The following is a 13703-nucleotide window of genomic DNA, read 5'->3' as shown; positions in this document are numbered from 1 at the left end:
TATAAAGTATCTAATACACTCCATATAGTTGGTGAACAATATTGTTTGATTCTTGCTATGGCTGAAGAGCTTGCATATAGTCATAAGTATACTGTCTAACTGTGTATATTTACATTTGTATTCCTTTTTAACTTCTCCGTTCTAGGAAGTGTGTACAGTGCCATGTATTAAACTACTGGGCAGTATATCCTGCCAATTGCAGCGCCTCATGTTCTCAAATGATGGTAGTGGACCAGATTTCAGGTATATGTTGCTTTTTGTAGTTTGGTATTTTGTAATGTATGTGGTAATGAAAAGAAGAAAGCAATGAGCAAGACTTTCATTCTTAATAAAGATGAAAAATTGACAATATTAGATCACTCACCATTCATCTTCTTAAATTATACAATGCATCTCCATTGATTCGTGGCCGGTTAAGTTCTATAATGGTTAGTCATTCAATATCATTTGGTTTATCCTATGAATCATTCTGATTATTGACTTCACTGAAACTGAATTTCAGGTGTACACATAATTACGTTATAACATGTTTCGTCATGCAACTGAGGGCAAAATTCTGCCTCACAGTACACCAAAAAAGTAGACATTTTTTGAATCACTTGATGAAAACTTGGAAAAACACATTAGAGTCCTATGCCATTAATCTCAGTGCTTCTGTCTTCAGTTAAGTAATATGAAGAACATTCAGTGAAAGACTATCAAAACCCTGTTTTGCTAATTATGTTATTATTTTATATTCCATTATCAGAATCTGAGGAAGAAAAATCACAATACTGTGTCTTTCAAGAAAGCGATAAATTGTTATACAAATTTAAAATGGTCACAACAAGCACTGAGAAAGAACTTCTTTATGTACTGAAAGGCCCAGGTGAGTCTCTAATATAATTGAGTAAGGGCATTACTCAAAACTTGAGTTTCTAGTCAGTTTCTCATAGGAAATTCTTTAATTACCTTTAATTACTTTTAATAATATTTTGTTTAGATTTTTGAATTATTTCAAGTTATAGAATCATCCAGCACAGAAACAGTGCATATTGCTTGCCATGTCCAAATCAATATCCATATCAAATGGCAGATGCTGTGTTTAGAAAGATACGTTAGCAAAAAAAAAACAAGGAATGACTATTTATCACAGCCGAAGAAGAATGGAATATGTGGAGGATTATGATATCTGCGATGTGTCACCTCACAGGACCACTTGCACACACTCAACTTTTTTTTTGAGTGGGCTAAGTCCTCCTTAGCATTCAAACGTCAGGGAAACAAACCAGCAACAATCCAAACAAAAACAAAATTGTTGGAAGAACTGAGTCACTCAAGCACCCACCGTCTGTGGGAAGGGAAACTGGTTAACGTTTCAGGTCAGTGATCCTTTCTCAAAGCTGGAGGAAGAGGGGAGGGTTCACTGTTTTCAAGGCAAAGCTGGGAGAGGCATGAGCTGTTTGGTAAATAAAGCATACGGCGATCGGTTAAGGCAGATCTGATAAGGAACATGAGGACTGATCATTAGTAAGAAACATGAGGAGAAAGAAACATAAATATGATAGGGAAAATAATGAGAGAGCAGCTTACCTGATGCTGGAAATTCCATGTTCGTTCTGAAAGTTTGAAAATATGCAGATGGCATATAAGATATTGTTCCTCTAATTTAATTGTAACCACTAAGGCAGTGGAAGAGGTTGCAAGCAGACATGTTGGAATGGAAGTGGAATTGAGTCTGAAGTAATTTGCAATGGGAAGCTAAGGATCATCCCATGGATTGAGAATTGGTGCTCTGCAAAGTAACCATTCAACCTGGAGTCTCCCTGGTGTAGAGGAAGCCACCGTGTGAACACCAAGTGAATTTGAAAATGTGCAAGTTAGTCACTACTTCATCAGGAATGATTGTTTGGCCCTTGGATCCTGGGATAGGAAAAGGTGAATGGACAGTATTGCATCTCGGGTTGCTTGGAAAGGTGCCACAAGACGAGTGGAGGGTGTAATTGAAAAGTCATGAAGTGAGCAGCCTCCGTGAAATGCAGAAGGGGATGGTTGGGGGTTGGGGAGTGGCAATCATGTTGGAGCGAGCAGAACCTGCAAAGGATAATGCTTTCAAAGCAACAGCAGGTGGAGTGGAATAGGAATAGACAGGAAACTCTTTGTTCTATCCCCGTATAGAGGGGATGAGAGCAGTCATGTAGAAAATTGAGGAAATGTGGTTGAGATCTCCATCTGCTATTGTGGAGGGGAAGCCCAATTTCAGGAGGAAAGAGGAAATTTGAATGGTATCGAAGAGGAAGGTTCCATCACTGCAACAAATTACATTGAGATGAGTAATACTCAAAAAAGTGAAATGATGACTTACAGGAAGCAGGGTGATAGATGTGTTGTAGGGTAACATAAATGGGAGAAATGTATAGAATTCATAACCACCGACTCTGAGTTGGCATTTCATTTTATGAGGCTGGTCTGACATGATGACATCGTTACGTAAAGATTTTTAGCGCACTTTTGTGTTTAGGTTTTGGATTTCTTTCTGTTTACCTGGACGGCATACTTGTCACTAGTGCATCCAAATCCAAACACGTATGTCATCTCTGCACACTTTTCGAATGCTTAAGCCAATGTGGGTTGATTACTAACCCTGTTATGTGTCAGTCTGGGTAGTCAACCATTGACCTTCTCTGCCATCACATCTTCACAGAAGGTGCGAAACCCCTTCCACCAAAGGTAGCCACTATTATTGATTTCCTACTGCCCCATACTACCAAAAAACTACAGGAGATTTTAGGCATGGTGAATTTCTATCACCCTTTTAATCCATGAGCTACTGAACTTATGCTCCCCTTATATAGTGCACTTAAAGGCAATACCCCTAATCACTTGCTTGACTGGTCAGCAGACATGACCAGGACATTTGTTGATTTCAAAGAGCACTTTCCAATGCAACCCTACTGGTGCGCCCACTCTCCAATGCACCCATAGCCATTACTATTGATGCCTCGGACTATGCTGTGGATACTGTGCACGAACAGTTGGTTGGAGCTGGGTGGCAGCCACTTGCCTTCTTTAGCCAGCAGGTCCGTTCCCCCAAAAGGAAGTACAGCAAGTTTGACTGTGAACTCCTCAGTCTCTATCTGGCTGTCCGCCATTTTCATTTTCTTCCAGAGGGTCACCATTTCACAACATTCATTGACCAGAGACCCCTCGTGCATGCGATGGCCAAAATATCAGACCCATGGTCTACCTGGCAAAACTGCCATGTGGCCTACATATCCAAGTTCAAAACTGATATACAACGTATCAAGGGGAAAAATAATGCTGTGGCCGATTGCTTCTCATGGCCAGGCATTGAGTCTACACCCATACGGGTTGACTATGCTGGCATGGCAGTCGACCAAGTTACTGACCCAGAGGTCCAGGCGTACCGAACAGCAGTCATGGACTGCGGTTGGCTGACTTTAAGTTCAGGAAAGCTGGGCTTTCTCTCCTGTACAATGTCTTAACCAGTCACCCTCAGCCCATTGTGCCCGTAAAGTAGAGGCGGACTGTTTTTGATTCCATACCTGACCTCGTATCTGGGCTGGAAGGCCTCACAGAAACTGGTTGGAATAATGTTTATTCGGCATGGCCTCAGAAAGGGTGTGTGTGAAATGACTGCAACTTGTGTGGAGTGCCAGCAGGCAGAATTCAACCATGAACAAAACATGGTGTCAGAATTGGTGCCACAGACTAAGTAAGATCCCCAACGAAAAATAATTTACAGTACGACTATTTTTGTTTGCACATATCTATGAAAAATATCCAGAGACTTATCAACCTAAACTGCCAATGTTAGCTTGCTGACTGTATGCTGTGCACCATGAGGCATGAGCTGAGAAAGGGTGAGGATTGCTAGGCAACACTTTCAAGCTAGACACAAAAGTGAATACATTGTAATAATCTGTGGGCCACTAGCCTGGGGTAGTGCACAGAGACACAGACACAGAAGAGAAGTCAGTCATAGTCTAAAAGAAGACTTTTGTAGTCCAAATAAATAAAATACTAAATAAGCAAAAGAACAGGAAAATTATGCAAATATCTACTTACTTAATAAAGCTCTTCCCCCACCCCCCTCCCACCAATATATTTCATTTCTCTAAACCAGGGGACTTTGAAAGATGGCCCAGATGCTTTGAGAGAGTTAGGGTTGCAAGCAATCTAACTCAGGCTTCAGAGGAGCATCAAGTAAGCACACTGATATACTGCATGGCTGACAAAGCAGATGGGTAGATTGGGACTGACAGATGCTCAGAAAAAGGAGTACAAAATAGTCCAGGACAAATTCAAAGAATATTTCACAGGACAATGAAATATGATATATGAGAGGGCAACATTCAACTCCAGAGAACTGGAACCAAATGAAAGTGTAAATGACTTAATTGCATGTCCTGTCAGACAATTACTTATATGAAAATCTGAGAGATAATCTCATTAGAGACAGGATTGTTTTTGGGCTATTCAACATCAAATTGTCAGGCTGACTTCATTTGCAAGTAAATCTCACCATAGAGAAAGCTATAACTATGGTCCAAGCAGAGTAAGGAGGTTTGTCAGCATCAGGCAGAACTCAGGCACAAAAATGATGCTGAGGTGAAGCTAGAAAAAGTATAAAAAGAAGGTACAACAAGGTGCAGTCAGAATGAACAGAAAGGGGTGACAGTAGAGCTCAGCTCAAACAAAACAGACAAGTAAAACAAAGAGCAGGTAAAATGTCCAACTCCAGAAATGCGGCAAGTCTCCATTCCACGTCAAAGAGCTCTGTCCAGAAAAAAGAAGTGAATTTGCACCAGTGTAATAGAGTCGGCTATTATAAAAGCCAGTATCACTCACAGACAGTTCTTCAGGTCAAAGACCATGATTCAGATTAAGAGGGAGCTTTCCTTGTGTTTCTAGATTCAAATAGACAAGACTGGTGTACCATGTTTCAATTGCAAAATGAAACAGTGACTTTCAAAATGGACACGGGGCAGATGTCACCGCCATCCCCGAATGTTTGTTTACAAAACTGGTGAAGGAAACAGGCATTGAGCTAAGTCAGCAAGGAAAGTGCTAATGGGGCCAGGGAAACATAAGCTCAGTGTGAAAGGAATGTTTTCTACTCCCATCCGTAAAAATGAGAAACAGTTAAAAGAGGATGTTCATGTTGTTCAGAATCTATTCTCACCACTACTGGTATGATATGCCATTGAGAATCGCAAAGTTGGATTTGCTAAACAGTGTGTCAGTGGCAGGACAATTATCTGGTGTTGTTCACAGGCTTGGGTGTACTGAAAGAAGAGTACCTTATCCCACTGAGGCCAGGAGTGACATCCTACTCTCTGATCACGGCAACGTGTATACCAGTCCCATTGATAAACAAAGTCAAAGCTGACATTGAGGGAATGGAAGCACTTAACATTGTAACTAGAGTGAATGGACCTACTGACTGCTGTGTTGGCATTATTCCTGTTCCCAAGCCAGATGGCAGAGTGAGGATCTGTGTTCATCTGATAAAATTGAATAATGCTATGATAATGCATGATACTCACTTTTGGCACCCCATTAGCCCATGAACTCTTTCGGATGAGGATGGACCAAATTTTGAAGGGACTGGAAGGAGTAGTCTATCACATGGATGATATATTTATCTTTGGAGGCTCAGGTGAGGAATGTGACAAAGCTGCCTTGGAGAAACTGAAACAAGTTGGAACCACCCTGAACAAAAATAAAACCAAATTTGCAAAGATGGAGATGAAGTTCTTAGGCCATCAACTGTCACTGTAAGGAGTGCAACCAGATTCAGACAAATTGGCAGGAGTTTGGAACATGGAACAACCTACAAAGGTATCAGATATCTGCAGTTTTCTTGGCATGGTATACCAGCTGGGAAAGTTCATTCCAGATTTAATGGAAAAAACAAGGCCACCACGGGACTTCCTCGCTCAGAGAGCACTTAGACCTAGTATGCACTACAGGAGAAGTAATTTTCATCATTTAAAGCAGAGCTTATCTCTCCGTGAATATTAGCATTCTTTGATCCAAACAAAGCAACCAAGGTCTCAACAACTGCCTCTTCCTTTGGCCTTGGGGGAGTGCTCATGCAATACTGCAGTGTTGTATGTAAACTGGTGGAACATGCATCAAAAGCACTTCCGCCAGTACCTACTCATACACCCAAATCAAAAAAGAGACACTGATGCTAGCTCTCGTATGGGCTTGTGAACGCTTCAGCTGCTACTTGATAGTCACTAAATTCCTACTTGAAACAGACCAGCTACTTGTCAGCCTCAACTTGAAACACTTGGATGACTTACCTCTGTGTTTGCAAAGATTCAGAATGAGGCTCATGTGATACTTATATGAAATTGAACATGTGCCCTGCAAACCTTTCACAACACCAGACCCTATCAAAGAGGCCACGCAAAAGTGAGTGGACCGTAGCTCATTCCACCCTCATGGGAGATACCAATATCTGCTTAGCTCAGGTACTTGAAAACTTTCCTGCATTACAGAGTAAACTGGATGAAATCCTCACTGAGTTGGAAAAGGAACAAATCTGCAGCAAGGTTATGGAATACTGTGAGCATGGATGGCCAGCTGATCCAAAAGGAGTTCACAAACTCAGACCTTTCTGGTTTGAAAGAGACACACTCACCTTTCTTGATGGTTTGCTGCCAAAGGGCTCCAGACATCATTCCTGCTTCTATGCACAGAGAAATCATCAGTCAAATCCACCAAGGGCATTAAGGCATCAAACAATGTTGCCTAAGAGCAAGGCAATCTGTGTGGTCACCTGGGAAATTATGTAAAGCAATGTGAAGCATGCAGGAAATTGCACAAAAATCATTCTGATCCTTTCAGTCCCCCACAGAATTCCCTGCCTTTCCATTGCAAATTGCAGGCTCAGACATTTTTGAGCTGAAAAGAGACAAGTATCTTCTCATTGTGGATTACCACTTACAGAATGTAGAAGTGTCCAAGTTGTCCTGATCCTCAGCAGCTGAAAACTGTATTCACTCACCGTCGAATACCAATGACACTTGTGTTAGACAATGGTTCACATTTCAGGGGCTCAGAATTCAAAGCCTTTGCTAGGCTCTATGAGCTCAAACACCAGACAAGCATTCCACAGTACCCACAGGCAAATGGAGAAGTGGAAAAAGCAGGGAAAACTGTTCAGAGTCTCCTACTGAAGGCTAAAGACCCCTACAAGGCACTGCTAGCTTATCACTCCACACCTCTTGTGAATGGCTACAGTACAGCAGAGCTGTCAATGGGTTGGAGTCTGAGAACAAGCCTGCCTGTTCTTCCTTCTCTTCTCCAACCTCACTGACTGGACTTAGACAAAGTGAGACATTTTTTGAAACAACACAGCATGAGAAAATGAAGAGCATGCATGAACTCAGACACAGAGCAAAATCTTTGCTCACTGCTCAGGAGTGGTGAAACTGTTGTGTTTCAGACCAATCCACTGAAGAAACAATAGTCCATCAGCATGCACCATGTTCGTTTGTGATAGGACATGACAAGGTGAAATCAGAAGGAACAGGCATGCGTGTGTGTACCTTCAAAGTCCACGAAAAGTAGAGGAAGTATTAGAGTGGCCTGATCTTATGATGAGTACTACTTACCTGAGGTGGACACATCTGTTCAAGAATCTCCATCCTCTCTAACACTTCCAGGAACTTATAATGGATCGGGTCATTTATCTGTCCCACCACAGAAATATACGCCATAGCCTAATAGCTTAGGAGAAGTGACTAAAGAGGCAGGATAATCCTCTCGCTTTGGTGGAGTGCACAGGCAATCTGCCCTGACTCTATTAGATTTAGTGCTTTTTAAAAAGAGTTCTAATGTTGAAAACATTTCACAAAAGGAGACCATTCTTTTAAAAAAAAGAATTGGCGAAAAAGGAGGAAAATAAAGTGAGAGAGACTGTTAAAAATGAAGAAAAAGAGATAGTTATAATGTTGGCAATTCTTTTTTATATTTATTTTAAGGAGCATAAGTTACATGCTATAGGTGAAGTGAACTGAATCATTCAATTTCAGTGATATAATTTCAATACTATAGACAAGAAGTCCATACCTAGGAGATGTAGCAATAGCTAATAGCGTTATTCCCATGCCACTCAGTTAGCCACTCCCACATGAGAGGAGTTCACATACAGCACAAGGAGGGATCAATAAAGTTCAGCTGAGAATCCTGCATGCTGGCATCCTGGTGTGCTCTGCACTATCCCTCAGTAACGAACACAACACGGTCTACATGAATGCTAGTGAACATAAAAGCAACTTTAACAAACTGAAAGGGAAGTACAGACTACTGCTGTTAACTTGATGTCACAGTTTACTCAAAAAAGATTGAGTTATCTGAATTTTATTTTCAACTTATTTTAATTAATGTATTATTTGAATTATATAGTATTGAATTCAGAAGAGTGGAATTTACAACCATAGCAATCTATAAACACAACAGTTCTGAAGACTTAGTTCATTTTATTTATAAGTTGTAACCTGTAAAATTAGTTGTTTAATATAAGTACAGAGTAAATTAATTTTGATCATTTCAAATATTTTTGAACATTCATGCACAGTAATTACACAACATTTGAAGTGAAATTTGAATGTGAAGCATTTCTGTTTTTAGATTTGTCTCCGGACTCTAATTAATATTATTGTTTTCCAGAATACTATTCTAGACACAAGGTTCTTGCAACATTTCTTATCTTTTCTGCTGGTACAGTCATCACAGGATTAATCATTGTGATCGTAATCAGGCAGATAATGATGCACTGGAATTCAAATGAATCAACTCACCCTGGAAATAATTGCAAAGTATCTCCTCCACAAAAAGTAGAACTTATAGGTTACAGATTTACAAGTAGCCAGAAAGTTTAAAAAGTGTTTAGATAGTTTCTGGTAAATTATTGTGATGAAAATATGCTGATATATACTACTGAGGGTGTAAATTTACTTCCCTTTTTAAGGAAGGAACTTCGTTATCTATAGTTAGTTCAAATACTGTATCTTTAAAGCATGACAAACCAGAAGAGTTTCATGCATACATTGACAAATGACAAGTAATTCAGAACAGTAAATTACAATAGAAACTTTAAAGAATAGTGTAGGATCTCAAACTGGTTAATATATTTCAAATCATCAGAATGTGGAAGGCAATGAGCATTGTCTCTGCTCTGATCCATTCAGAAGGGCAGCATTGTCAACTGCCTACAATATTCATCGCTTATTGCATTCACATTTGAAGGTCTCTGCCAGATTTATTGAATGAGGAAATCTCTGCCATAGAGAGAAATTATTCTTGGCTGCCAATGCAAACAAAACAGCAGAATTGGAAAATCTATTTGATAAGTATAAAGTGGGTTGCCGATTAATTATTAGTTGCTTTCTGCTATAGCCCAAATTTCAGCCCTAGATTTTGATTACTCTCCATAAACAAAACTTCCTAGCACCAATCTATCTATATATTTATGACCTATACTCATTCATTCTAAGATTACAGCTTAACTTTAAGTCACGTTCTTCATTTTCCTTTTTTATACTATTTACAAATACTATCTCAGTTACCTCCCATTAGAAATGAATACCTTCACTTGCTTCTTTTTTCTGTTATAATTCAGTACTGTGAAATAGATTTTTTTTCTGAGAGAACTGCTTCCATGTATCTGAATACTAGATATAACACGAGATTGCATTTAGTCTTCAAGATAACATATCATGTGATGAATTGATATTTTGACTTTACTGCAACCTCAGATGAATTATATCTCATTCAGACTCAAACTAATGGAAATTAAATGTGAATTAAATTGTAAGTAATGACCACAAGAGAGTTATCCTATAATTCTGAACATACCAGCATTTCTTCAAAACTTTTTCTTTGATAATATGCTGTAACTTATGTGAACTATGGCTCCAAGAACCAGTCTTTGTGCAATATACTTGTAAGCAAATCCCTGGAAATAATAGAAATATTATTGTGATTTCTACAAAGTACACATTTACAAAATGATCACCAATATTGAATTGGTTCCAAATACAATCTGTGAAAATAATTCTCAAGAAAGTAACTACTGTGATCATTAATTAACAATTTCACCTTCTTTTACTCTCAGTTATATTTCTGATCATCAGTATCTATACTTACTTTCAATTGCTATTTATGTTTTTAAATATTTTGAAATTGCTGATGTATTTTTAATAAGTATAGTAAGTATATACTGATTATCCGAAATAAAGTGGATATGAACTTCCATGGTAGGACCCTATTTATAAGCCGGTTGTGCTAAAATTAGCCATGTGGCACTTCACAACACTGATGAGGTTACTCATTACATCTTTGCTTCAGATTTCAAAGCCCATGTTTTGTTAGAAGAAGTTCCTTAAAATTATAGTCAACAGTCTCTCTCAACCCTTGAAACTAAGCATGATCCAAGGTTTTCCAGGATGTGCACACTTATTATTACTTTCTGTCAGATGTTATTCATTGTAATGAAAACATCCCCTGTTTACCTTCAGTTTCTCTATTCCTGTGCGATTTTTATGGGTAACCAATCTTTTCCTAAAGTTACCAATATTTCACCATTTACATCAATTTAATCAAAAGAAGGGCTGATTTTAATTATCAACAGTAGCAGAAGAATGTTTGCAGAGGATCAAGCACCCTATTTGATTTTGCTTTTCAGTCAAAAACCATACAATTGATCTCAAAAAAAATCTTCAAATTCAGTTTTAAGTCTTCATCATCTACTTATAAGCAGAATCTCACATAATGTATTTGCCTTAAGTCTAATAATATATTTATTTAATAACCAATAGTGTTGTTGATTTACATGTAGCTATATGTACAAGTGTGTATGCATAAACAAACTTTCATGTTTTTTTGTGTAATGTTTTTGCTGTAGAACTGTGAAGTACTTTTTAATGCACTGGAGATATTCTGTTTGTGAGACAGTCATAAAATTAACATTCAGCTTTATAATTTATGTGAGGTTAACCAAGTTTTACAGGGTCAAAAGCAAGGGCAGTTGTTTTAAAGATGAAACTGCGTAATTGTTTATATCCGCTGTTGGGTTTCTTGAAGTGAGTTGTCCTATCTGACCATCTATTTCCAGCATTACTGTGCATGTTGTTAGCACATTATTGTTTTTAATTATAACCCTGGAACATAATGGTAGAGGAGCATTTGAGCCAAGTTACATTTTCTATTATATTAATTTAAAGGGGCATTTAAAAAAAATAGCAATTTAGAATCTGAATTAACATAATATTCATAAACATCTCAAAGAGTACAGAGGTTGAATTCTCATATATGCTTTGTGCTCTTATTTTGCATGTGTTAGAATTACCCCAGATTTGGTGGTTCAAGTGGAATTATATCCGTGAGCATTAACATTATATTTCATTCTTTAACCAAAATGAGGAAAGCATTAAATTAGAATTATTTTGTTATAGCTCTGTAGTTTGCATACTGGTGTTTCCTACTATCAACACAACCCATTTCAAGGATGACAAATATCCCAAGCTTTTCATTTCCTTAGTCACCTTGCATATTTCTAAAACGTGCAATGATGCCACTGCTATCTTTGAAATGGTACAACAGCAATTGAAAAGAATTGCAGGTCAACTTTTATTTGAATGGTATAGCTTGGCCTGCAATAACACAACCAATTATTTCATAATAGAAATTCTTGAACTTACCAGAGGCATTGGTTAACACTATGCACTTTAGAAAACAACATAATCAGCAACTGGTACAATTTCTCACATTAATTACTGAAATGATAAAATAGCAATAGAATGTCAATCCCCAACTCTAAAACTTGCACTAACAATTAACTAAACTTCTCTTATTTATTATGAATTCTGATCCATAGAATAAATAATTATATAATATCTGAGTTTCAGTAAATTATTTTGATTTCTTTCTATAGGCGATAATTTTAGGTTTACACTTGGTGTCTGTAAAATGTTATATTCTTAAAGAATCTAAGACAATAGTTAACATACTGTGTGTTAATATGTTGTTTAAGCATGTTATTACCAAAGTGGTTTATTCTTGCAGTCTCACATAATGATGATGCATTTGTCTTCAAAATTGCTGCTAATTAATCATTGAATGCTGCAAATGGCTATTTAATTGATTCTCTGCAAACCTCTGATAGAGATATCGAAGGTCTAAAATGGATGAAGTATGATCAGTTAATGAGGGTTCTTTGTTCAAACATCATAAGCTAAATAAACACCATGCAACATGGTCCTAAATTATTTCTAAAAAAAAAGTAATCTGATTTTTCATGTCCAAGTTACAAAGCACAAATGCAATCCAATTACTTAAACAGGTTATCTAATTATTTTAGACATTCACACCACATCAATTATAAACATTTTAGAAACATTTTATTGTCATAAAATGTATGTTTTTGCTTAGAAATTCAATTCTAGAGTGATCCAAGAGCCTCTGCTGGAACATGTGCAATGGTGGCCTCTGTGACTTTTAACTATTCATACATTGCTCAGTGACAGAACTAGTTAAACATTTCAATACATGTGAGGCCTACTTTGGCATTACTTAAAAGGTTCTTGCCAAATACAGTCACAGATTATCAAGTTCAACACTGGTTGCTTACTCCAGGTAATTCTACGGCCTGTTACACCACTGGCGTTTAGAACAGTAATGAAGGTCCTACATCTTTGGTGCTGTTCAGGACTTCCATCATTGTGTCAGTAGCTCATTCTTCACTACTGTCAATCATGCAAGTTCTGGGTGGAGACTCAGGAACTCTGTCAAACTCAGATGTAGAAAGGTTCTGCATTAATGTTTCCATAATAGTTTTGTTTTACCAGTCAGGATTGTTAGCCCTGAGCTGAACCCCCAATCCTGGAGGACTGGTGGACCACTCTTAGTCTGGCCTCTACCCTTTGACCTGTTTGGCATGGGTGAACCTACCAAGAGCCAAAGCATAGAGAGCTTTGCCATAATAGCTCCCCAGCTCACTGAAGTATGCAAGCCTCCAAACTCTTCAGGTCAGTTTACAAGTTAAAAGCTTACTACCAATGGAAATTTTGGGGTAAGAAAAGTCATCCTTATGACTGTTCTTCCTCATTAACCCTGGCCCTCCTTACCCTAAAGGTCATTTCCTCTATCTTTTTTTTTTCTAAATGAGCACAATACCAAGTACTCTGGCCCCAAACAAAATGCTGTATGCTTATTTTGTTACTAAATAAGTTTTGATGCACAGGAAAGTTACAGGTTCATTTATACATGGTGATGCTACCAGGGCTGAGAAAATCGGAAGTTGAAGACTTCTTTTAATAACATTGCAGACCAATACTCAACTCGAACATTGCAACAAATTGCAGACTTCGAATAAACCAGTCTGGTTGCTTAATCAACAAACCTAGCACTGAATATTGACAAATTTGTAGCATTTTAAAATTATATTGTAGTGTTATGTTTTTTTAATAATTTCTTTGATTACTGTTGTTATATCTTACAATACTAAATAGTTGAGACTACTTTTACAATAAAAACAATAATTATTAAGACTGTAACATTGTTTTCCTTTCAAAATATTCTCCTGTAATTACTTGGCAAAATTATGGCTTTTGTAAGTGTTTTCAAATGTTCTGTTGAATAAAACTTCATTTGTTGCATGGACAGCAAACCAAAATGTTTTAACC

General features: G+C 37.8%; 1 protein-coding gene across 1 annotated transcript in view; it reads left to right on the top strand.

Moving 5' to 3' along the window:
* The window catches only part of itgb8 (integrin, beta 8), a 115748-nt gene extending 102068 nt beyond the window's left edge, over positions 1 to 13680 (top strand). The window contains exons 12-14 of the mRNA XM_063043746.1: positions 146 to 243; positions 749 to 868; positions 8689 to 13680. Of these exons, the coding sequence (XP_062899816.1) occupies positions 146 to 243; positions 749 to 868; positions 8689 to 8900 (430 nt within the window). The 3' untranslated portion in view covers positions 8901 to 13680. The remainder of the gene's footprint in view (positions 1 to 145; positions 244 to 748; positions 869 to 8688) is intronic.
* The last annotated feature ends 23 nt before the right edge of the window (positions 13681 to 13703 follow it).

The sequence above is a fragment of the Mobula hypostoma genome, chromosome 3, assembly GCF_963921235.1.
Source record: "Mobula hypostoma chromosome 3, sMobHyp1.1, whole genome shotgun sequence".
Classification (NCBI taxonomy): Eukaryota; Metazoa; Chordata; class Chondrichthyes; order Myliobatiformes; family Myliobatidae; genus Mobula; species Mobula hypostoma.
The sequence above is the reverse complement of the archived record's forward strand: the minus strand, read 5'-3'. Positions and strand labels throughout refer to the sequence as shown.